Here is a 23993-nt window from a genome sequence, read left to right as displayed (position 1 = left end):
AAAGTACAGTGAATCTTAGAAACTACACGATGGGCACTGGGCAGTTCACGTTTAGAGATTAACCCCCGTGGGAACGCGAATGCAGCACTTGTCACGTGATCATGATCCCAAACACTGAAACCAGTCTGTCAGGAGACAGCGGGCGGACAGTGGAGCGGTTGGACGCCTGTGACTGATCAGGGGAGCAACTTTCAGAAGAATATAATCAAAATGGCCCATTATCGAAACGCTAGTCAAGATGACAGACCTAAAGGTAATATCTTACATATTCTGATACTAATAATTTGTGAAAAGTTTCTGTTTTCTAGTCTTTGGTAGGAAACTGCTCTAAACCGTGCAAAAAGCCGAATGACTTGTTCCCGCGGTTTGTCAAACGACTGCACGGACTTCATGAGTGATCGAGGTACACGCTTGGATTAAGAGTCATCAAAACTTGTGTAGCGTATTTTACTTGAATGTTTGTTATTTGTAATAAGCTGCATAATATTTTTCCTTTGCGTTATTTTCAATAACATTTTGAAAGATTAAAATGAGTGGCTTTGGACGCACAGCGTAACAAGTTCTAGCATCACGGCACCGACAGTGTTTACAAGTAGGAGTCATCGAGACGACTTGCGGTGTCCGAAGTCGGCAAGACCTAGATGTAGCACACATACTGAGTGACCACACAGACATGAAAGGAATCATTGCCCCGAGCGAACGTTTCATCCTACTTAGTAGGATACAACCATCCATTACTGAAATGGGTCTATTGGCCAGGCTTATTATTCAGACGTTCAATGTCCATCTAAATGATACTTAATATATAATCTGGCCGTAAAACTCGCTGCTAAATCTGGAAAATGTAACTTAGACTTCATAGTTGAATGAAGTATCGTGCAATGGTTCATAATCTGGTAGCCCCCTTCATAGCTCTGTCTCTGATATTAAACTAAAAAATCACGAATGTTTACAAAATAATTAAAGATGCTCCACCGCCGACAGAGCATAAATGATATTCATTATTTGAACAATAATTGGTGTTTTATCGTGTATATATATGTCTAATTAACACAAAAAAATAATATAAAATAATTCATTTTGCCTTTGGTGCATGCGCAATCAGTACTTCATTCCATATAGAAATATAGTGCCACAGAATTTTTTAGGGAAGCAATTAAAGTGAATAGTCGGGCAAAGGAAACCAGTCTAAATGCGTTCTTTGGCCTTCCAAAAGTCATTGTATACCATAATGGTGGTCAAGTTCTGCTTACGGTGTCCAGTATTGACCATTGAAATTTTGGGGAAGCCCCGTGTAAATTTAGCACAGTTCTAAATATAAATTCGCCAAACTCTTTGAAAACGAGGCTGCGTGGAAAAATGTCAACATGGACATAAATGTATTTCTCAGTCGTGTCGGTTTCGTTTCGTGTGATAAACCACTAATGCGGTATGCAAATTGTTGTTTTGAGATGATACATTTGATGCAAATGAAGTATTCTTACATTAATGACAATGCTTTGTTATCATTTTTCGATAAAAGCATCTTGTACATGGAAATCGACACAAATATTCGGCCGATGCAGAGATGGGGCAATTATTGCAGCATCGCATTCGTCGTATTTTACATCAACCGAATCATGAAGGTTAAATACAAATAATCGTAACATAATTTCCCATTTAAAAACCACACGAAAACGTTCCATAGAACGGCCATGAATGTAGCTGTCAAAGATGTGAAAATAAATTAGCTCATAGATAGATATTTTACAAGTACAATATATGTGTTCAATTATTCGTGTAGTTTTTTGCAGAGATTTAATTAAATTATCTATGTCTCTGGTTGTGTTTTTTTTTGTAAACAATATTTGAGTTCTGGAGAGAGATGACATGAATGTCCAGCTGGAAGGAAAGAAACTTTTATGATGTATATGTATCGTACAATGTATATATGTAAACGTACATTCCATGTAGCTGCTATAGAATTACAACTAGGAAATTCTCTCAAACATTGATAATATTTAATTCTTTACATTCATGTAGGCCTATGCTGTGAGAATTAACACATCATATATATTTCCAGAAAACATATAGGCCTACATGTATGTTACTTTCCTTTTCTGTTGTTACCTGTTCTTTTTTGTGCTCTGGAGAAAAAGATGATTGAGTTGAAGAAAAGTAATTAATTAAGAGAAATGTGTACCACAGTACTTTGTCTGTAGCCGAGGGGTTTCTATACTGTTTTAATAGTCCAGTAATTAATAATTAAATTGAAAATTTCAAAATTAAGATGAAATTGTAAATTCCATTTTTGAATGAAGTGGTTCCCCTCCTTTGAGAGTACACAGTGTGTATACCCTTTTTGGTTTTTAGGAATAATACCTGGAATAGGAACCTGAAATAACATGACAATCAATCAGGTATGTGTGTGTTGGGGGGTGGGGGGCTAAAAGACAGAAGAATCATGAGGTTGGGAAGTTGTAACTTGAGTGGGGGGTTGAAATATAGAATAGCTACAGATAACTGGAAGTGGAAGGGTGCTTTATCATTGATCTGGTCATTGCATATTTGGGGTTTACATGGCTTTTTTTTTGGTTATTTAGTCTCATTAATTTTGGAGCAACTTTGAATCCATATGGTACTGTATATCTTTCTTTTTTCCATGTGTAGCTATTTCTTCTGTATTTCACCCTTCGCCCAAGTCACAACTTCCTAATAGGTACCACTTTTTTGTTTAGAACTCAAATCAAAGACAGATGTACATAGTACTACATACTACATTTTAGTCTATGTGTTTGTAATCACTGTTACTACAGTATTAATACATAAATGGTCTATGTACAAGTTACACATAGACAATAAATGTGAAATTTGGTTCAGACAAAAAGATTTTTAACATTTCAGATAACTTGAGCTAGTTTTATGGTTTTATTTATATGTTGAGTCTACTCTCTTGTAAAGTAGAAATTAGAAATCCTAAGACAATGGTATCTATATTGCTATATGTAAAAAAATCCTTATATTTTTAAAAGTAATTGAAAAGCTATCTCACAAGCCCTGACAAACAAATGGCAGGCATATGGATGCAAGAATTATAATCACTGGATCTAGAGGACTAATAAAACAAATATTTCTACAAAGTTAAACAAATGAAAAAGTATTGCATCATAATTTTATTTAATGATTACAGTTGAAAGGAACATTTAATAAATTAATACTGTTTAAATGTTCTGTTCATGATCTTCTAGGTCCATATTGGAAAAGTTTACTTTCATGAGCACTCAAATCAACATTCTTTCACGTCTTCATATGATGCTTAATATGTAATGTATATGTCGTGATTCCGAGCGCACACTTTTATGCAGGTCCAAAGGGATGAACTTTAATGAGTATTACATGTCACTATGCATGTAATGGTGCGGCCATGAAAAAAAAGCTAACCACAGAATTTTTTATATCTGTTGGAATGTGACAGAAAAATGACAAATGATCACAATTCATCAAATATCAGTATAACATGAATAAATACGTAAGGTTACAATTCTACAGGGTTTCATTTCTAGTATTATAGAAGAAAACATTTTTATAAAGTTGGTGAATGTTCTCAACAGACTGCATTTGTAATAAGAATCAAATATTTGTTTTCAAAACAAGAATACAAAAGTTCATTAACTATAGACTATCCTAGTACAAAAATTCCAGGAATAATGTATAAATAATACAATGGCTGCATGCACATTTCAACTCTGTAAAGTTTGTCATATACACATGTACAAACACTATTTATAATTATGACCAGAAATAATACTGTATGTGTCCTCCAAATATATCTAAAGAACAAGCTAAAACCTACATGTACATATGTATATGTGTATATCAGAACATATACAATACAATTTTACCAATTAACCTACAATGTAAATCCTATATACAATGTATGTGTATAACACTACCAGAACATGTACAGAACAAAAATTTACAAATTAAAAATCTATAAATATATACATCAGAACTGTATGAATTGACCGGTAGCATAATATTATAGATTAATTGAAACAAATCTTAACTTGATAATGCACTAGCGGTTACAAGCTAACTGTACATCGCATTACAACGGTACATTTTATATAATACAGGGCATTTATTACCCCTAAAGTGGCCCCCATCTAAAGAACCGCATATTTAACCCAGGGTTAACGTGTTCTTACGCGATGGGGGAACAGGCGTAGAAACATGTGACCATATGAGACCACTCATTTAGAAACAAAATGACTGCTAGGGACTATTTACATATATAAGTGATTCTCAATACGAAGACATCACTCACTATTCAGCTGAGCAGGAGATACCGGGTAGGCCTAGGTACGTAACAGGTAACGTTAGCGGCTCTCGGAGCCCGACACCGCGTGCATACGTTTATAAACTGATTTTCTCTTCACTATAACCAAGTTTGTATTGAACACGTGTCCATAGCGTTTGGTAAGGGTTTACCCGGAGAGTCAAGAGTTTACTTGGGATTGTACGACTGCGCCATTGCCTTTCCTTTCGGCATTTTACAAAGGCGGGTGAAGCATCCAGTTGGTTGTTTTTGCGGAGAACATTTTTGTTCAAAACTACGGTAAGCCATGTTTTGTTTACTACGGAGAAGTGGTGGGTGTTGGCGCATAAACGTTAAGGTTGAACTGGCACTCATAGCCGGTCTCGGAGAGGGGGACTTTTAGGATTCCCATAGATATTATTATTTTCTTCGCATGTACAGCGATTTTGACGGAAAGTTTTATTTTTCCTAAGTTCATAAGAAATTAAACCGATAATATTAATACCATTTTTACCGATTTTTATACAGTCACTTGCCCAGACTATTTTGTACGCTTTAATGTATTTTTCATATTTTTTAACTTGAAATAAAATTAGCAAGCTCAAACTTTCCAATGTTGGGTAATAGACTACAATAAAGTTTTAGTAAACTTTTACCTGTATTACCTGGCCAACATGCCAAGTTTTACACCTGAGTGAGTTTCAGCTATAGTATGTTCTTACTTTCTATGATAGGAAATATTTATAAAATAGACAAGTTGAAGATTAAAATCGATTTGTGTAGGAAAGTTTTAGTTTTAAAACTTACATTTTCAGGTAAAAAATAGATATATATATTAATAATTTTATTAAAAAAAATTTTCAAATGATCAATAACGGAACATTCATTTCAAGATGGTAACTCACTACTTTGTTTTACAAAATGATCAATTTAGAAAAGAAAACAAACATAATGTATGATTTCCAATTTTAATTCTAAAAATAGTGTCTTCTGTTAATTATAATAATGCTTGATAGTCTTTCTATAGACCTGGTACATATAATTAGATGTTATTTGCATTAATTACTATCAATGCTGTTTTATCATTGTTAATTAGGCTGTTTGAGCGACAATGGTACATGTTTTCCTACAGTAATATATAGATACATGTAAGTATTGTTATAACTAATTAATCGAAATAGTAAATTCTTACGTTATATTTAGTAGTGTTTTGGAAGTATCAAGTTTCAAGTTTCTTTGTTAGTTTTCTTTGACAAATACATTCTTACATTATATTTGATAGTGTTTTGAATTATGGATGTGCAATATGGGGATTTCATAAAGCTCCTGACATTGAAAAGGTACAAAGCAGAAGAAAAACACTACTAATGCTATGGTAAATATTGAACTTAGAGGAGTTTCTTTATCTATTATCAGGAAAATTAGAAATCGAAGAAAATAATCATAGCTGGATTTTTCAGTCAAGATTGGAATTAAACAATTGTAGTTTGCGCTATATATATGATTCGGAATCGTAAAATTAGAAGCTCAAACTTTTCAATGGTGGTAATGGTGTAAAGTAAATAACTTTTGTAACTGAAGAAAAATACGAAATCGTCTGCTCCTGTTTTTTATAGTGAAAAAATACCATTTGTCAGCGGTGGAGCATCTTTAAACTCAAATTAGAAGATCTTTTTAGACAGGAATGTATACATTTGATAAATGATTCATCTAAAGGAAATTTATACAAACATCTTATTATTGTCAACCTTATTCAAATAAATCTTCAGACATTAAAGTTAAGAGAAACATAACTAAATTCTGATTATCTGCACATGATTTGAATATAGAGAGGGGAAGATACAGGAATATAACTAGGAATCAAGGAATATGTTCATTTTGTAATGATGATATTGAAGATGAAAATCCTCTTGTTGAAGTAAATCATTATCAAATACACAAAATGTAAAGGAATTAAATAACTTGGGTAAATATATTTCTTTTGCTTTAGAAAGTAGAAAATTTGTTGTTGAACAGTCGGGCAAGGATGGCTTTAAAAAAAATGTGTAAGGTGTTAATTTAAAGTATGGAAATTCTAAACCGTCCCTCCCGGCTCACTATGTCCGTGAAGATTTACCGTCGTATTAATATGTGAGAACTTTTGGAAGGAAGGCCAATGAACGCATTAAGACTGGATTTCTTTGCCCGACTATTCACTTTAAGACCAAAAATTGTTACTGTCTCTCTCTCTCTCTCTATACTACAAAAGATGTAGAATTTAATGGGTTTTTTATGTCAATGGCGCGGCGTCTTCCGTCCGTCCGTCCGTCCGTCAACATTTCCTTTAAATCGCTACTAGTCATAGAGTTCTGCATGGATTGTAACCAAATTTGGCCACAAACATCCTTGGGGGAAGGGGAACAGAACTTGTATAAATTTTGGCTCTGGCCCCCCAGGGGCAGGAGGGGTGGGGCCCAATAGGGGAAATAGAGGTAAATCCTTTAAATCGCTACTTGTCATAGAGTTCTGAATGGAATGTAACCAAATTTGGCCACAAACATCCTTTGGGGAAGGGGAACAGAACTTGTATAAATTTTGGCTCTGGTCCCCCGGGGGCAGGAGGGGCAGGGTCCAATAGGGGAAATAGAGGTAAATCCTTTAAATCGCTACTAGTCATAGAGTTCTACATGGATTGTAACCAAATTCGGCCACAAACATCCTTGGGGGAAGGGGAACAGAACTTGTATAAATTTTGGCTCTGGCCCCCCGGGGGCTGGAGGGGAGGGGCCCAATAGGGGAAATAGAGGTAAATTCTATAAATCGCTACTTGTCCTAGAGTTTTGCATGGATTGTAACCAAATTTGGCCACAAACATCCTTGGGGGAAGGGGAACAGAACTTGTATAAATTTTGGCTCTGACCCCCCCCGGGGCAGGAGGGGCGGGGCCCAATAGGGGAAATAGAGGTAAATCCTTTAAATCGCTACTAGTCATAGAGTTCTGAATGGAATGTAACCAAATTTGGCCACAAACATCCTTTTTGGAAGGGGAACAGAACTTGTATAAATTTTGGCTCTGGCCCCCCAGGGGCAGGACAGGTGGGGCCCAATAGGGGAAATAGAGGTAAATCCTTTAAATCGCTACTAGTCATAGAGTTCTACATGGATTGTAACCAAATTCGGCCACAAACATCCTTGGGGGAAGGGGAACAGAACTTGTATAAATTTTGGCTCTGGCCCCCCCGGGGGCTGGAGGGGAGGGGCCCAATATGGGAAATAGAGGTAAATTCTATAAATCGCTACTTGTCCTAGAGTTTTGCATGGATTGTAAACCAAATTTGGCCACAAATATCCTTGGGGGAAAGGGAACAGAACTTGTGTGACAGGAGTGAATTTATATGTTTATACTTGCGTAATTGTGGGGTCATTGTTATTGCTATACATGTGTGTTTATGTTATTACATACGGGTATCAAGTCAATACTACTTCCGTTGAAGCAGTTACGTCTGATGTAACCTGATTTGATGCCGTTAATCTTTTGTGTTACTATTACGGGTATATAAGGGCGTGCGCTGGCTATCTCTGTCACTTTGGCATCTAGACAACATATTGTCCGCCGGGTCACCTCCTGAATGAGTAGGTAACTCCTTACTTTTTAGGACATCCGGCCTCCTAGCCATATCATATATATCAAGATAAATATCTATGGGAAAAGTATAAATTATAACTAGCGGGAAGGGAGGGTGGAATTTAGAATAAAATATATTGTAAATTAACGTTCTCCTCCGGCATTTAAAAGCTGTTATTTGTTAACTGTGTGCCGATATTGTTTGTATCTTGAATAATTATATTACGTTTATATCTTAGCGTTTTTGTCGTATTTTGCAAGTATGTAAACCAACATGAACCTCAATCCGAAAACTACTTAACGTGACGAGATAACTCCTCCGTCCTATTTACACTTGTATAAATTTTGGCTCTGATCCCCTGGGGGAAGGAGGGGCGGGGCCCAATAGGGGAAATAGAGGTAAATCCATTTAAATCGCTACTAGTAGTCATAGAGTTCTGCATGAATTGTAACCAAATTTGGCCACACCAAACATCCTTGGGGGGAAGGGGTAACCAGAAACTTGGTAATAACATTTTTGTCTTGGTTTCATTTTTTGGCGGCTCTGGTCTGACCCGTTGCCCCGCCCCTCCCCGGGGCAGGTTGGGAGCTGGACCCAATTAGGGGAACTAGAGGTAACGGACCATTAAATCGCTAACTTTCCATAACTTGTCCTAGGAGTCTTTTGGCAAGGATTTTTAACCACAAAATCAGCCACAAAACATCCTTTGTTTGGAGAGGGGAAAACAGAAATTGGTAATAATTGTCCCTGATTTTTTGCTCCTGGACAAAAACCACCGTCGACTCCCCGGGTGCAGTGATAGCGTGGGTCCCCCAAATAGAGGAAACATATAGGTAATTCAACCTATCCATCTAAAATCGTGCTACTAGTCATGAGAGATAATCCGCTGCATGAGATTGGAAACCAAATTTGGCCACAAACATCCTTGTGGGAAGGGGAACAGAAACTTGAAGGGTGTTCTTAGTTGTACAGAACTTTCTGTATTGCGATTCCCGATCTCTGAAAACTCTCTGGTCCCCCCCACCGGGGGCAGGAGGGGCAGGGCCCAATAGGGGAAATAGAGGTAAATCCTTTAAAAAAAATCGCTACTAGTCATAGAGTTCTGTCATGGATTGTAAACCAAATTCGGCCACAAGCATCCTTGGGGTAAGGGGAACAGAACTTGTATAAAATTTTGGGCTCTCGCCCCCTTGCCGGGACCCCCCCAGGAGGGAGGGACGGGCCCAATAGGGGGAAATAGAGGTAAATAAATCCATTAATCGCTACTAGTCACCAGAGATACCGCATGGAATTGTAAACCCAATTTGGCCACAAACAATCTCTTGGGAGAATAAGCACTGATTATGTATAAGTAATTTTAGCGCTCTGGTTTCCCCCGGGGGGCAGGAGGGCGACACCCAACAGGGGAAATCGAAGGTCTAAATTCTTTAAAACGCCAACTAGTTCATCAGAGTTTCAGTAATGGATCTGTAACCAAATCTGGCCACAAACATCCTTTGGGGGAAGGGAACAGAACTAGTATAAATTTTTGCGGCTACTGCTGACCCCACCTGCCTCGGGGGCAGGAACAGGTGCGGGAAACCCAATAGGGGAAATAAGAGGTAAATCCTATAGAATCGCTACTTAATCCTAGAGTTTCTACATGGATGTGTGACCAAATGTGGCACAAGCATCCTGGGGGAAGGGGGAACAGAACTTGTATAAATTTTGGCTCTGATCCCCCGGGGGGCAGGAGGGGCGGGGCCCAATAGGGGAAATAGAGGTAAATCCTTTAAAAATCGCTACTAGTCATAGAATTCTGCATGAATTGTAACCAAATTTGGCCACAAACATCCTTTTGGAAGGGGAACAGTAACTTGTATAAATTTTTGGCTCTGGCCCCCCAGGGGCAGGACAGGTGGGGCCCCAATAGGGGAAATAGAGGTAAATCCTATAAATCACCACTTGTCCTAGAGTTTTACTTGGATTGTGACCAAATTTGGCCATAAACATCCTTGGGGAAGGGGAACAGAACTTGTATAAATTTTTGCTCTGACCCCCTGGGTGCAGGAGGGGTGTGTGGCCCATAAGGGTATTTGGAGGTTAATAAAAATTTCTTCATAAAAGAAACAATGAACCTGTATTTCAGAACATTACTTGGGCATTACAAACCAGGTGAGCGATACAGGCCCGCTGGGCCTCTTGTTTTTATTTTATCTCATTTACTACATTTGCAGTAAAGAACTCAGACCATGCGAAATACGTCGGTCCGTCGGACAGATGTCAGGTTAATTTTGCCGTCGGTCCGGAACCGTACTGTAAAGTTCCGGACCGACTGTCCGTGTTTAGAATCCTACCCGTGTCATGGTCCCGAACTAACACTGGCTTGAAAATGTTTATCATAGCTTGCCGCCATGTTACATATTTCGACGGCTATACCCGGCAAAGCTTTGAAGCTTAGGGCTTCAACACCGAACGAGAAGCTAAAAACAGGCTTCTAACAAGAAGTACGAGGAAAACCGACCTTCTCGTTGTGATTAGTAGTAAGTAGGCAAGACGTAAGACCATGGGCTTGACCCTCGATTTCTCGCACTAACAACTCGATGACATGCAAAATCTCTGCAATCGAACAATAATCGTAAAATGCACAATACGATAAATCAGTAGAATTTACTAACTAACCTGAGAGGGAATAACACTGTTGATAACAGGTTGTAAGAATGCAGAACGATCTCGGCTGATTTGTTGATCACGAAAATAGTTCAGGTCACAAAAAAAGCGGCTGAGCTGCCAAAATCGTAAAGAAAATAACCATCGACTGAACTAAAATGCAACACCAGCAGGCGGCGCATTGCTATCACTGAAGCTAGCACAAACAAAACCAAATGACAAAAATAATTAACTTTTTTAGAAACGCACATGCTGTTTTGAAAACAGTAACAAGTCCAATTGTCAGATTTTGCATGAGGTGAGTCAGAGTCAGAGTGGTAATGTAAATGAGTGGTGAAAGGTCTGGTGAAGAGGAGGAGAGCATGCTAGAGATAGTGGAAAGAACAGCTGATGATGAGACTTGATTTTATTTTTGGAAAGGATGCAGATGATTTGACTTCTCCGAAGACTATCAGGATGAAGAACAAAACTTTGAAAATGTAATGATGTTTTCAAGGAGTTGTTAGTTTTAAGAATAAAGGAATGGATGAAATGACTGTTTGACATTTTGTTGTATTTTGTTGACAACATTGCCAAACACTACAGCTGGGTTTAATCTTCTACACAGGAAGACTCTTATCAACCTGGAAATAAAAAAATGTAATAGTATTGTAAGGCATGTAATGTATATCATCAGAGACAGACTCAATTATGTCCGGTAAAACCATTAAATTTTGTCAGACCGAAATGTCCTGTGAAATTTTTTCCCGGTCTGGTAAACATTCAGAGTTCACCAGACCGAATGTCCTGTGAAAAAATATCATATTTCGCATGGTCTGAAGAACTGTACATGTATTAAAATATGCACTATGAAAAATGTGATGAAAAACATAACTAGTGCTGCTTGCTGATGAACTTAGGTGGAAATAATTTCAAAATAGCAGCTATATTTCCCACTATATAGTTACTTTTAACATCCATGCTGGTTTATATTTTATTTGTAAATTAAATTACTAAAAAAATAGTAGCTATGTTCAAAATGTCATTACTTTTTTGTCCATTCTGATATATATTTATTAAAAATGAAATTTATTTAACTAATGTATTTAAAAGTAGTAGTAGCTGTGTTCAAAATGTAATTACTTTTTGTGTGTCCATTCTGATATATATTCATTAAAAACTATTAACATAAAGTACAAACCCCGTAAATGTTGGAAGTTTTAATGAAACAGTCTATACCTTACCTGTAATTATCTGCTATTGTTCTATCTTTCACACCTAGTCTCACCTGGCCAACAAAATACCTTACCTGTATACCCTCGAAATTCAGGAATGTTGGGCTAAGTGAGAAGACACCTATTATACCTTTGACCTCTGGCTCAGATATTTATTATCCATTGCTTGTTCACTGAAACAAGGAAAAAATGTTGGTCATTTGTGCCCAACTGTCCATCTGGTGTCTGTAACGCTTGGTTTCCATGCAATAACTGCCACAAATCTAAATAAGTGAGATTTTAATACAACACATAGCGCTTGTATTATAGCTATAGCTATCTGGTATACTATTTGTGTAGGACTTTCCCTACAATGACATCTAGTGCCTAAGTGGTGACCTCTTTAACCATTTCATTCTTAAACTTCCATTTGTATATATTCCCTACTCATTGAATAATATTCCTTTGACAAATCAGAAGACAGCCTTTCCATTACTACATTTATATACTGTAAGGCAGTCCTGGGAAAACTGCCTTCTGATTGGTAGAATACACATGTAATACTATGAGGCGTTTGATATGGTTTAGATAATTACATATATAGCTATTAATTGAATAAAATAAGATAATTACATATTGGTACTAGTTAGATAAATGAAGATAATTACAGCTGGAAGGTCGCATCGCTTTGTGCAAATAATTATCACTATGACAAGGCATTTAACAGGAAATGTTGATAGGAAATGATATTAGGAAATATCAACGAGAAATGTCAACAGTTTAGAATAGTAGGATTTAAAGAGCAGCAGAGCTGTCCCCAAATCAGTCTGGTTGTTACCATCGTAACATCTCTCCTAGACGTGCTCATTCCCTATGCTAGTCAGTTTGGGTGGTGACTCAATGGTACCATTCGTTTATGTTGAATTTTGCCATTATTAGCTCACCTGCCCGAAGGGCCGGTGAGCTTATGTCATGGCGCGGCGTCCGTCGTCCGTCCGTCCGTCAACATTTCCTATAAATCGCTACTTGTCCTAGAGTTCTGCATGGATTGTAACCAAATTTGGCCACAAACATCCTTGGGGAGAGGGGGAACAGAACTTGTAAAAATTTTGGCTCTGACCCCCCGGGGGCAGGAGGGGGCGAGGCCCAATAGGGGAAATAAAGGTAAATCCTTTAAATCGCAACTAGTCATAGAGTTCTGCATGGATTGGAACCAAATTTGGCCACAAACATCCTTGGGGGAAGGGGAACAGAACTTGTATAAATTTTGGCTCTGGCCCCCCGGGGCAGGAGGGGCGGGGCCCAATAGGGGAAATAGAGGTAAATCCTTTAAATCGCTACTAGTCATAGAGTTTTGAATGAAATGTAACCAAATTTGGCCACAAACATCCTTGGGGGAAGGGGAACAGAACTTGTATAAATTTTGGCTCTGACCCCCGGGGGCAGGAGGGCAGGACCCAATAGGGGAAATAGAGGTAAATCCTATAAATCGCAACTTATCCTAGAGTTCTGCATGGATTGTAACCAAATTTGGCCACAAGCATCCTTGGGGGAAGGGGAACAGAACTTGTATAAATTTTGGCTCTGATCCCCCGGGGGCAGGAGGTGCTGGGCCCAATAGACGAAATAGAGGTAAATCCTTTAAATCGCTACTAGTCATAGAGTTCTGAATGAAATGTAACCAAATTTGGCCACAAGCATCCTTGGGGGAAGGGGAACAGAACTTGTATAAATTTTGACTCTGATCCCCCGGGGGCAGGAGGTGCGGGGCCCAATAGAGGAAATAGAGGTAAATCCTTTAAATCGCTACTAGTCATAGAGTTCTGAATGAAATGTAACCAAATTTGGCCACAAACATCCTTGGGGGAAGGGGAACAGTACTTGTATAAATTTTGGCTCTGATCACCCAGGGGCAGGAGGGGCGGGGCCCAATAGGGGAAATAGAGGTAAATCCTTTAAATCGCTACTTGACATAGAGTTCTGAATGAAATGTAACCAAATTTGGCCACTAAACATCCTTGGGGGAAGGGGAACAGAACTTGTATAAATTTTGGCTCTGACCCCCCGGGGGCAGGAGGGGCGGGGCCCAATAGGGGAAATAGAGGTAAATCCTTTAAATCGCTACTAGTCATAGAGTTCTGCAGAGATTGGAACCAAATTTGGCCATAAACATCCTTTGGGGAAGGGGAACAGAACTTGTATAAATTTTGGCTCTGGCCCCCCGGGGGCTGGAGGGGTGGGGCCCAATAGGGGAAATAGAGGTAAAGCCTTTAAATCGCTACTAGTCACAGAGTTCCGCATGGAATGTAACCAAATTTGGCCAGAAACATCCTTGGGAGAATAAGAACTGAGTTTGTATAAATTTTGGCTCTGGTCCCGGGGGGCAGGAGGGGCGAGGCCCAATAGGGGAAATAGAAGGTAAATCCTTTAAATCGCTACTAGTCATAGAGTTCTGTATAGATTGTAACCAAATTTGGCCACAAACATCCTTGGGGAAGGGAACAGAACTTGTATAAGTTTTGGCTCTGGCCCCCCAGGGGCAGGACGGGTGGGGCCCAATAGGGGAAATAGAGGTAAATCCTTTAAATCGCTACTAGTCATAGAGTTTTGCTTGGATTGTGACCAAATTTGGCCACAAACATCCTTGGGGGAAGGGGAACAGAACTTGTATAAATTTTGGCTCTGACCCCCTGGGGGCAGGAGGGGTGGGGCCTAATAGGGGATTTAGAGGTTAATATTAAAATTCCTTCAGAAAAGAAACAATGAACCTGTATTCAGAACATTACTTGGCATTACAAACCAGGTGAGCGATACAGGCCCTCTGGGCCTCTTGTATTAAAATATATCAGCCAGAAGAATTTACTCTTACTTCTATCTACAAGCCACACAGCCTGTGTGTCAAAAAGAGAATACACACAATGTGTATATACAAAGCTACATCTAGGTCAATATATGCACACTGGTGACTCCTGCGTCTCTTACATAATCTCTGTTAATGATAATAAAAATTGGACTTGCTATAGACCTGAGTTATTAAAGTTATATGTGCCGTATTTTTGATACTCACGAATCAAGATGAGCTTTTAATATGTTATTCATTACCAAAAACTACCAACTTTTTGAAAATTACAGTGCTTTCAATGCATATGTTTTATTTTTACATGTACAAATAAGAGCTGAAAATGAATTTTGGCAGTACTGCCAAAAATAATTTATTTACATCAATAGCGAAGTGAAAAGAGTATATACGGTGAGACCACGAAGCCAAATTGTGGTCTACAATTTCATTACACATTTTTACAATGTTTTTAGTAATTATAAAGTAACTTCTGCAGGTATGTTTTCATTTAAATTTATTTAAGGCATAAAAACAACAATTTTTCAGTACAAAATTTCTGTGTTATAACTTAAGTTTAAAAGTCATCTGAAGCCATTTGAATGGTTTTTACAGCTTTATTCATCAAACCTTATGGTTTTTAATAAATTAATGATGAAGAAATAGCATGTCAAAATTATCGCCTAGTTACGGCACATATAACTTTAAGTAAACTAATGTTTTTAAATGATTGTTGAAAACAGATTTGAGATAAAGGCAATATAAGGCTGCCCTCATGTGTACATGGTTTTACCTACATATATATGTGTGCAACACAAGAGTTGAGTGTATGACAAAAACTCATTTTTAGCTCACCTTGTCAAAGGACCAAGGTGAGATTGTGCAATAGCGCGGCGTCAGACCTCCGTATATGTACCTTCCGTCTATCACCAATCAACATCTTCATAACCGCAGGTCGGAATTTAACAAAATTTGACTGGAAGCCCAGGAGGCCTGAGGGGCAGGGCCAAAAGGGTCAATTTAGCTAGCTGTTTTCATATAAACAACTTCTTCTATGAAACTAAGCATTGGATAGGAGTCGTATTGCATTGGCAACATCCTTATGGGGTGGGGATTAAAAATTGTACAAATGGTGGGGCTGACCCCCATGCCAGGGGGCCTAAGGGGCAGGGCCAAAAGAGTCAATTTGGCTTTTTCCATATAAACTTCATTGGGAACTTGTTCTGTTAACACCATGAAGCAATATCAAGAAGTTTATAAAATAATACACCAGAAATGCTTCATGGGACGTCGAGCTATATACTCTCTCCAGGGTTCCTAACAACACTCCGAACAAAATTAATTTCAGGTCATGATGCAAGTCTTGATAATATAGTAACCCTTTACATAGTATTTAATACACAATAATATCATAATACTATTAATAGAGATAGTGACTATAGGAGATTTCAGAAAAGATGGCGTGACGTCACAGAAAGTTTACATCCGGGTCCTCAAAGGTACAAACACAGTATGGCGACTAATAAAAACAATAACAGATATGTACATCCCTGCTACACAATCGATACGCTGGCAAAAGTATACACTTTCATACTTGCAAATTCTGATTTTTAGCCCACCATCATCAGATGGTGGGCTATTCAAATCGCCTTTCGTCCGTGGTCCGTCCGTCCGTCCGTCCGTTAACAATTCTTGTTACCGCTATTTCTCAGAAAGTACTAAAGGGATCTTTTTCAAATTTCATATGTAGGTTCCCCTATGGCCCTAGTTGTGCATATTGCATTTTGGGACCGATCGGTCAACAAGATGGCCGACAGGCGGCCATCTTGGATTTTGATAGTTAAAGTTTGTTACCGCTATTTCTCAGAAAGTACTGAAGGGATCTTTCTCAAATTTCATATGTAGGTTCCCCTAGGACCCTAGTTGTGCATATTGCATTTTGGGACCGATCGGCGAACAAGATGGTCGACAGGCGGCCATCTTGGATTTTGATAGTTAAAGTTTGTTACCGCTATTTCTCAAAAAGTACTGAAGGGATCTTTCTTAAATTTCATATGCAGGTTCTCCTAGGACCCTAGTTGTGCATATTGCATTTTGGGACCGATCGGTCATCAAGATGGCCGACAGGCGGCCATCTTGGATTTTGATAGTTAAAGTTTGTTACCGCTATTTCTCAAAAAGTACTGAAGGGATCTTTCTCAAATTTCATATGTAGGTTCCCCTAGGACCCTTGTTGTGCATATTGCAATTTGGGACCGATCGGTTAACAAGATGGCCGACAGGCGGCCATCTTGGATTTTGATAGTTAAAGTTTGTTACCGCTATTTCTCAGAAAGTACTAAAGGGATCTTTCTCAAATTTCATATGCAGGTTCCCCTAGGGCCCTAATTGTGAATATTGCATTTTTGGGACCGATCGGTCAACAAGATGGCGGACACGCGGCCATCTTGGATTTTGATAATTAAAGTTTGTTACCGCTATTTCTCAGAAAGTACTGAAGGGATCTTTCTCAAATTTCATATGTAGGTTCCCCTAGGGCCCTAGTTGTGCATATTGCATTTTGGGACCGATCGGTCAACAAGATGACTGCCAGGCGACCATCTTGGATTTTGATAGTTAAAGTTTGTTACCGCTATTTCTCAGAAAGTACTGAAGGGATCTTTCTCAAATTTCATATGTAGGTTCCCCTAGGACCCTAGTTGTGCATATTGCAATTTGGGACCGATCTATCAACAAGATGGCGGACACGCGGCCATCTTGGATTTTGATAATTAAAGTTTGTTACCGCTATTTCTCAGAAAGTACTGAAGGGATCTTTCTCAAATTTCATATGTAGGTTCCCCTAGGGCCCTAGTTGTGCATATTGCATTTTGGGACCGATCGGTCAACAAGATGGCTGCCAGGCGACCATCTTGGATTTTGATAGTTAAAGTTTGTTACCACAATTTCTGAGAAAGTACAAAAGGGATCTTTCTCAAATTTCATATGTAGGTTCCCCTAGGGACCTAGTTGTGCATATTGTGTTTTGATACTGAATTGTCAACAAGACAGACGGCCATCTTGAATTTTGGTAGTGGAAGTTTGTTACCGCTATTTCTCAGAAAGTATTGAAGGGAATTCAAGCAAATTCCATACATAGGTTCCCCTAGGGCCCTAGATATGCATATTGCGTTTTGGGACCAATCAGTCAACAAGATGGCCGTCTGGCAGCCATCTTGGATTTTGATAGTTAAAGTTTGTTATTGCTATTTTTAAAAAAAAGTACTGAAAGGATGTCTCTCAAATTTTATATGTAGGTTCCCTTAGGGCCTTAGTTGTGTGCATATTGCATTTTGTAACTGATAGGTCAACAAGATGGCTACACGGCCGCCATCTTGGATTTCATTGTTGAAGTTTGTTGCCACTATTTCTTAGAAAGTGCTGCAGCGATCTGTCTCAAATTTTATGTGTAGTCGTGTTTGAAAAAGTTTGAAAAGCAGGGAAAAGATCCCTCTTTCCATTTCAGACATAGATCATTCATTGGTGGTGCCAAGATCCCTCTGGGATCTCTTGTTTAAATAGCTTCTTATTGTTTCAGAGGTTACAGACATTTATATTTGTGTGTAGATTTAGTGTTGAAGCCAGCTTGCGAAGCGGTGCCGGGCCGTCACACGTACCCGCTTTTTGTTCACATGTAGAAATCCATGTTGTGAAAAAGTTATGAATAGATAATTGATTTCAATGTATCATATTTCTTTTATACACGAAAAATCTGTTCATAACACTAATTAATATAAATATAACGAAATGTAAACCACCTGGCCAGCTCTAGACCACGGCCACTCGTGCATGGCTTCGCTGGTAGATCACCTCGGGTAACAGCCAATAAATTGGGAAATTACTGCCGTTCTATCATAAGATTGCACGATTGTGTTACAGTACTAGTGTATCGACTCACTGTAGTAGATTACATCGCTACATGTTACAGGTGAAGTGCCTATGTAACACGCATTGTGATTGGCTGAGTTGATCTAAAAATAGAAGAGAAAAACGTGTGTGCACAGTACATAAAGCTGGGTTTTTTAGCCTGCCATGCTTGGTCTCATTTTCTTCCGATATAATTTAACAACTTCTTCACTGACCTTTGTTGGTGTCATGATAGACCGAACACGTGGAAGCAGAGAACCATGTTGTTCCTCGCACAACTTTGCGATGTTTCCGACAGGTGGATTTACAAACGTCGGCCGCTTTAGATATATTTCCATAGGACACCCCATGCCATCATTGTACATTTTCACTACCCTTTCGCGTACTTTTAGATCGGTTCGTGGCTTTGACATGTCGACATATGATCGGTTGAGGACTGCTTCTAATTTTGGCTGTGATCGGTTGAACCGCTTCTAATTTTGGCGCAATTTTAGCGAGAGATTAAAATAGTAACGTAACGTTACACATGTGCAAACACACATGTATCTTACCGGTAACTTATAATATGCACGCGTTGGCAGCTTGGCGATCGACGATTTTTAGTACTTCCACACTTTTTTATTCAGTATAAAGTTCAAATTCAGAGTTAAATTGACATTTTAAATATACCTTACCATAATTATGAAACTGAACAGTTGTTTTAGCAGATACTTTCTTCTTGACCTTCATATTTATTCATTAACGGTACCAGTATTATCATGTTTAAATCAATATTATGTATTCTTCTACAGCTAGTATAACCTGATTGTGTGTTATCTCTTTCCATGTTTGATTTTTTTTTCAATCATCTTATTTATATATTTACAACAGCTATTTCAGGAAAATCTGTCGGTCAAGTTCGTCACATGTGCTAGGTGTACTACGGAAAAAAACACCCAACAGTCATGTATATTACAGCGCGAATTCTATATATCAGCGTTATTTATTTTTTATAGCGTAATACTTCTATTTTACAAATATTAATTTTTCAGATGTTTATCTATGAACATTTGTAATTGTTTCGACGTACTTACAACGTCCCGATTGCACAAATAGGTTGCATTGTGTAACGTTTATTTATATACACACTTCAGCCAATCACAATGCGTGTTACATAGACACTTCACCTGTACCATGTAGCGATGTAATCTACTACAGTGAGTCGATACACTAGTACTGTAACACAATCGTGCAATCTTATGATAGAGAACGGCAGTAATACTATTTATGCGTAATTACCAACACATATCTCAATAAGTACTTGTAAAATATATATATTTCGTTATTTCCCATGTATATATTATTTTTAATGAATGGTATAAACCACTGTTACACATAAATAAAGATGTATGTGTACATGTACGCACGTACACGTACAGTATGGCTGCCGATATCTCGAAAAATAAAATAGTGAAATCGTTCAATTTCATGAGTTTACTTTTTAATTTTTAGCCATTTTTATTCCATGTGCCGTTATGTGAAGTTCATATTGAGGTGATATTGCTTTAAATAATTTGAATACATGTTAGATAGACTACATTTAGATATATTAATATAGGTAGATAGTAATTACTATAAATGCCGACCAGGACACATATTGCGCACGGCTTCGAGAATCCTAAAATACTCGAAGTTTTGTTTTAAAATATGATAAAAAGTAACTATAAAATGACTCATTTGAATGTCATAAACTAAATTCCAAAATTTCTGACGAAAAAGTTAACCAGAATACATAATTTTGTGACTCTGAAAAATGACGAAATTCGGGATCTCGGCAGTACCGTACGTAATGGCTGCCGTGCGCTTGGGGTGATCTACGAGGCAAATTTTAATTTGGTCATTATCACACATCGTAAGGTGTTTTACCAAGTTAGACTTTGAAAACATTAATCGCATATTAAAATGTCAGTATAATATTTGGGGAAACTTGGAATTTAATTTGTAGTTTTTGTCAATTTTGTAACTTCTGTCAATGTTTATACGTAGGTCTTATGGCGACCGTGTTTTTTAGCTCACCTGGCCCAAAGGGCCGGTGAGCTTATGTCATGGCGCGGCGTCCGTCGTCCGTCGTCCGTCGTCCGTCCGTCCGTCCGTCCGTCGTCCGTCTGTCCGTCAACAATTCCTTTAAATGGCTACTAGTCATAGAGTTCTGCATGGATTGTAACCAAATTTGGCCACAAACATCCTTGGGGGAGGGGGAACAGAACTTGTAATAAATTTTGGCTCTGACCCCCCGGGGGCAGGAGGGGCGGGGCCCAATAGGGGAAATAGAGGTAAATCCTTTAAATCGCTACTAGTCATAGAGTTCTGCATGGATTGTAACCAAATTTGGCCACAAACATCCTTGGGGGAAGGGGAACAGAACTTGTATAAATTTTGGCTCTGACCCCCCGGGGGCAGGAGGGGCGGGGCCCAATAGGGGAAATAGAGGTAAATCCTTTAAATCGCTACTAGTCATAGAGTTCTGCATGGATTGTAACCAAATTTGGCCACAAACATCCTTGGGGGAGGGGGAACAGAACTTGTATAAATTTTGGCTCTGACCCCCCGGGGGCAGGAGGGGCGGGGCCCCATAGGGGAAATAGAGGTAAATCCTATAAATCGCTACTTGTCCTAGAGTTCTGCATGGATTGTAACCAAATTTGGCCACAAACATCCTTGGGGGAAGGGGAACAGAACTTGTATAAATTTTGGCTCTGACCCCCCCGGGGGCAGGAGGGGCGGGGCCCAATAGGGGAAATAGAGGTAAATCCTATAAATCGCTACTTGTCCTAGAGTTTTGCATGGATTGTAACCAAATTTGGCCACAAACATCCTTTGGGGAAAGGGGAACAGAACTTGTATAAATTTTGGCTCTGACCCCCTGGGGGCAGGAGGGGCAGGGCCCAATAGGGGAAATAGAGGTTAAATCCTATAAATCGCTACTTGTCCTAGAGTTCTGCATGGATTGTAACCAAATTTGGCCACAAACATCCTTTTTGGAAGGGAAACAGAACTTGTATAAATTTTGGCTCTTACCCCCAGGGGCAGGAGAGGTGTGGCCCAATATGGGAGATCGGAGGTAAATATTCAAATTCCTTCAGAAAAGAAACAATGAACCTGTATTCAGAACATGACTTGGCATTACAAACCAGGTGAGCGATACAGGCCCTCTGGGCCTCTTGTTTCTCGTGGCGGTCGAAAATGGAATATAAACAGAGTAAAGTATATGAATACAACATGTTTATATCTAAATATTTTTGTTAAATATCTTTATTTACCCTTTTTATAATTAAAATAACGCAATAGTTCTTGGAGTGTCGTACTATTTATATTACAATAAAATGTAAACAAACATCCCAAGCGGCTGTGTTCCCTCTATGTTTATGTGTAGATATACGGAGTTGTACCTTTGAGCGCCCGGATGTACCTTTGTGTGACGTCATCGCCATACTATTAATAGAGATATAATAAACTCCTATGCGTATTGCAGAAATATATAAAACTGGTGTACTAGCAAGAGTAAGTGTGTAATGGCAGAGAATATGTAACAAACAGAAACAAGGACAAAATTTGAAACTTTTTGCTTTGCAATTATTCCATTTGTTAGTCTTATTTATATAAAGGTACATCTGCTCAAATGTGTTTAATAACCACTAGAATGCGTGTTTACAATTTATAATTAGCTTGTTCCCGACGACACTTTTACATTCTTTTGATTCAAAGGTTACAATAGTTCATTATGAATTTTCAGGGGTGAATGATTAGAATTGTTTCTTTGTCATTACAGGTCCCACTACCTACTTTCACCACACTAGTGTGGAACGTGCTGAAGCTATAATGCAGGAAGGCGTAATCCGCCAATCCCGTGGAGATGGAGGCGATGCTGTATATGGTAACGGTACCTATCTGACTCGCCTTGGACCCAAGCGCTCACCTGGAGAAATTGCCCGAAACAACTGGGACGGATTGTCTGGAAACCATTGGGAATATATGGAAGATGCTGGGCGAACTGATGCCACTATTGCCATTGAAATGCCCGCCCATGAGGCCAGTAAAATTGAGAGACTGCCCGAGCGGAGGGATATACACCTCTACCCTGGTGACCTGAAATTATACAACAAGAATCACCGCCTCTACATCAGGAATCAAAACGGCAAGGCCAAAGAGTTTACCCATGAATATCGGTAAATTGTCCGTACTGCCTACCGGTGGAGAACTTGCTTAAATGGGATACAAATATGTGGCATTGTCATTTCAACAAAGGCCAGAGAGAACACCAATGAATTTATGCAACAAGATATATCTGTATAATTTACTTGTCATTTCAAAGAGACAAGAGAATACATCCATGCATTTCAGTAACTTAGAAAGGAGAACTTTTCGAGTGGGGTATTTGCAATGGTCTTTTCCAAAAGCTTACGGCTATATAGGAAACAGTTTCAACACCCATGAGTGTCCAATAGTAGATGAGAGGCATCAATGATAGGAGAACTTTTGCATTTAAATTTAGGATATGATGGAACTCGTGTATCATTAACCAGTATCTTACATGTTAAAATAGACTTGTTAGAATTTAGAATGTTAAGTTTGTTGTAGATTTAGTCAGTGAATGCGAAAAATGATTATAACCATTTTACTTGTTTTCGTGTAGACTAGCTTGAAAGTTTACTACACTAGAAAGTTCAGTGCTTTTACCTGAACATGTAGTTTAGATGATTAGTTTTGTTGTTGGTGATAGTAGATTAATAGTGTAGTATAGTAGTGAAGTGATGTAGTTTAGTTTTGTTCTTGTAGTGAACATGGAATTTAGTTCTAGTCTTATGCATTGAAATATGAGTTTTTTCAGCTAATCCTGGTAGAGCCAGCAGACATTTTATATTTTTCTCCCAATTTTTTTTTTTTTTTTTTTTTTTTTTATTGCTGTTGAATTTTCTGTTTAATGTTAATTTGTACAGCTATGTCATTAATATTATTGATTTTGACTTGCTTGTAAACATTAGTGTGACACTTATAATTTTAAATGTCAGGATATATACTGCAGACGTTTTTGTACTGAGTTTTTTGTATCGGTACATAAAGTATTGTTCTAGGCTCAGTTATAACCGAAACAAGGATGTTAAAAAGGGGATTTACCCTCCTCAATCAATTAGAATATTTAATATTTGCTATTTAAAGCATGTCATTAAGCATAACAAATAAAGGTAACGGTTAAATCATTGGAGTGTGACAATGATTCTAGCATGTTTTTCAAGGTTATTGGTTATTGATCAAAAGTTTGATAATTATTCAACAATGTAAAAATAAAACATTAAAGTCATTGAAGTGTGACAATGATTTAGTGTAGCTAGTGCCAACTTTTGTTATTGTATCATAATCAATGACATATAAGTTTCCGATACATTAAGTGGGATAATATCACTGAAGTGTAACAATTAGTGATTTTACAAGTTTCTGATACATTAAGTGAGATAATAGTCAAGGTACCA

General features: G+C 38.3%; 1 protein-coding gene across 1 annotated transcript; it reads left to right on the top strand.

Annotated features, from left to right (window-relative positions):
* Positions 1 to 95: 95 nt before the first annotated feature.
* LOC138325107 (uncharacterized) lies at positions 96 to 23683 on the top strand. Its single transcript, XM_069270540.1, has 2 exons — positions 96 to 253; positions 22295 to 23683. The coding sequence occupies exons 1-2, from the start codon at positions 211 to 213 to the stop codon at positions 22693 to 22695; spliced, it is 444 nt and encodes a 147-aa protein (XP_069126641.1). The 5' UTR covers positions 96 to 210; the 3' UTR covers positions 22696 to 23683.
* The last annotated feature ends 310 nt before the right edge of the window (positions 23684 to 23993 follow it).

The sequence above is a fragment of the Argopecten irradians genome, chromosome 6, assembly GCF_041381155.1.
Source record: "Argopecten irradians isolate NY chromosome 6, Ai_NY, whole genome shotgun sequence".
NCBI classification, from domain to species: domain Eukaryota; kingdom Metazoa; phylum Mollusca; class Bivalvia; order Pectinida; family Pectinidae; genus Argopecten; species Argopecten irradians.
Note: the sequence above shows the minus strand (reverse complement) of the source record. Positions and strands in the feature narration are given on the sequence as shown.

What these genes read in the sequence shown, in the direction of transcription:
- LOC138325107 (XM_069270540.1), top strand. Translation starts at nt 211, where the DNA reads ATGGCCCATTATCGAAACGCTAGTCAAGATGACAGACCTAAAG. An exon ending in TCAAGATGACAGACCTAAAG is followed by an intron (nt 254 to 22,294) that starts GTAATATCTTAC and finishes TTGTCATTACAG; the next exon opens with GTCCCACTACCTACTTTCAC.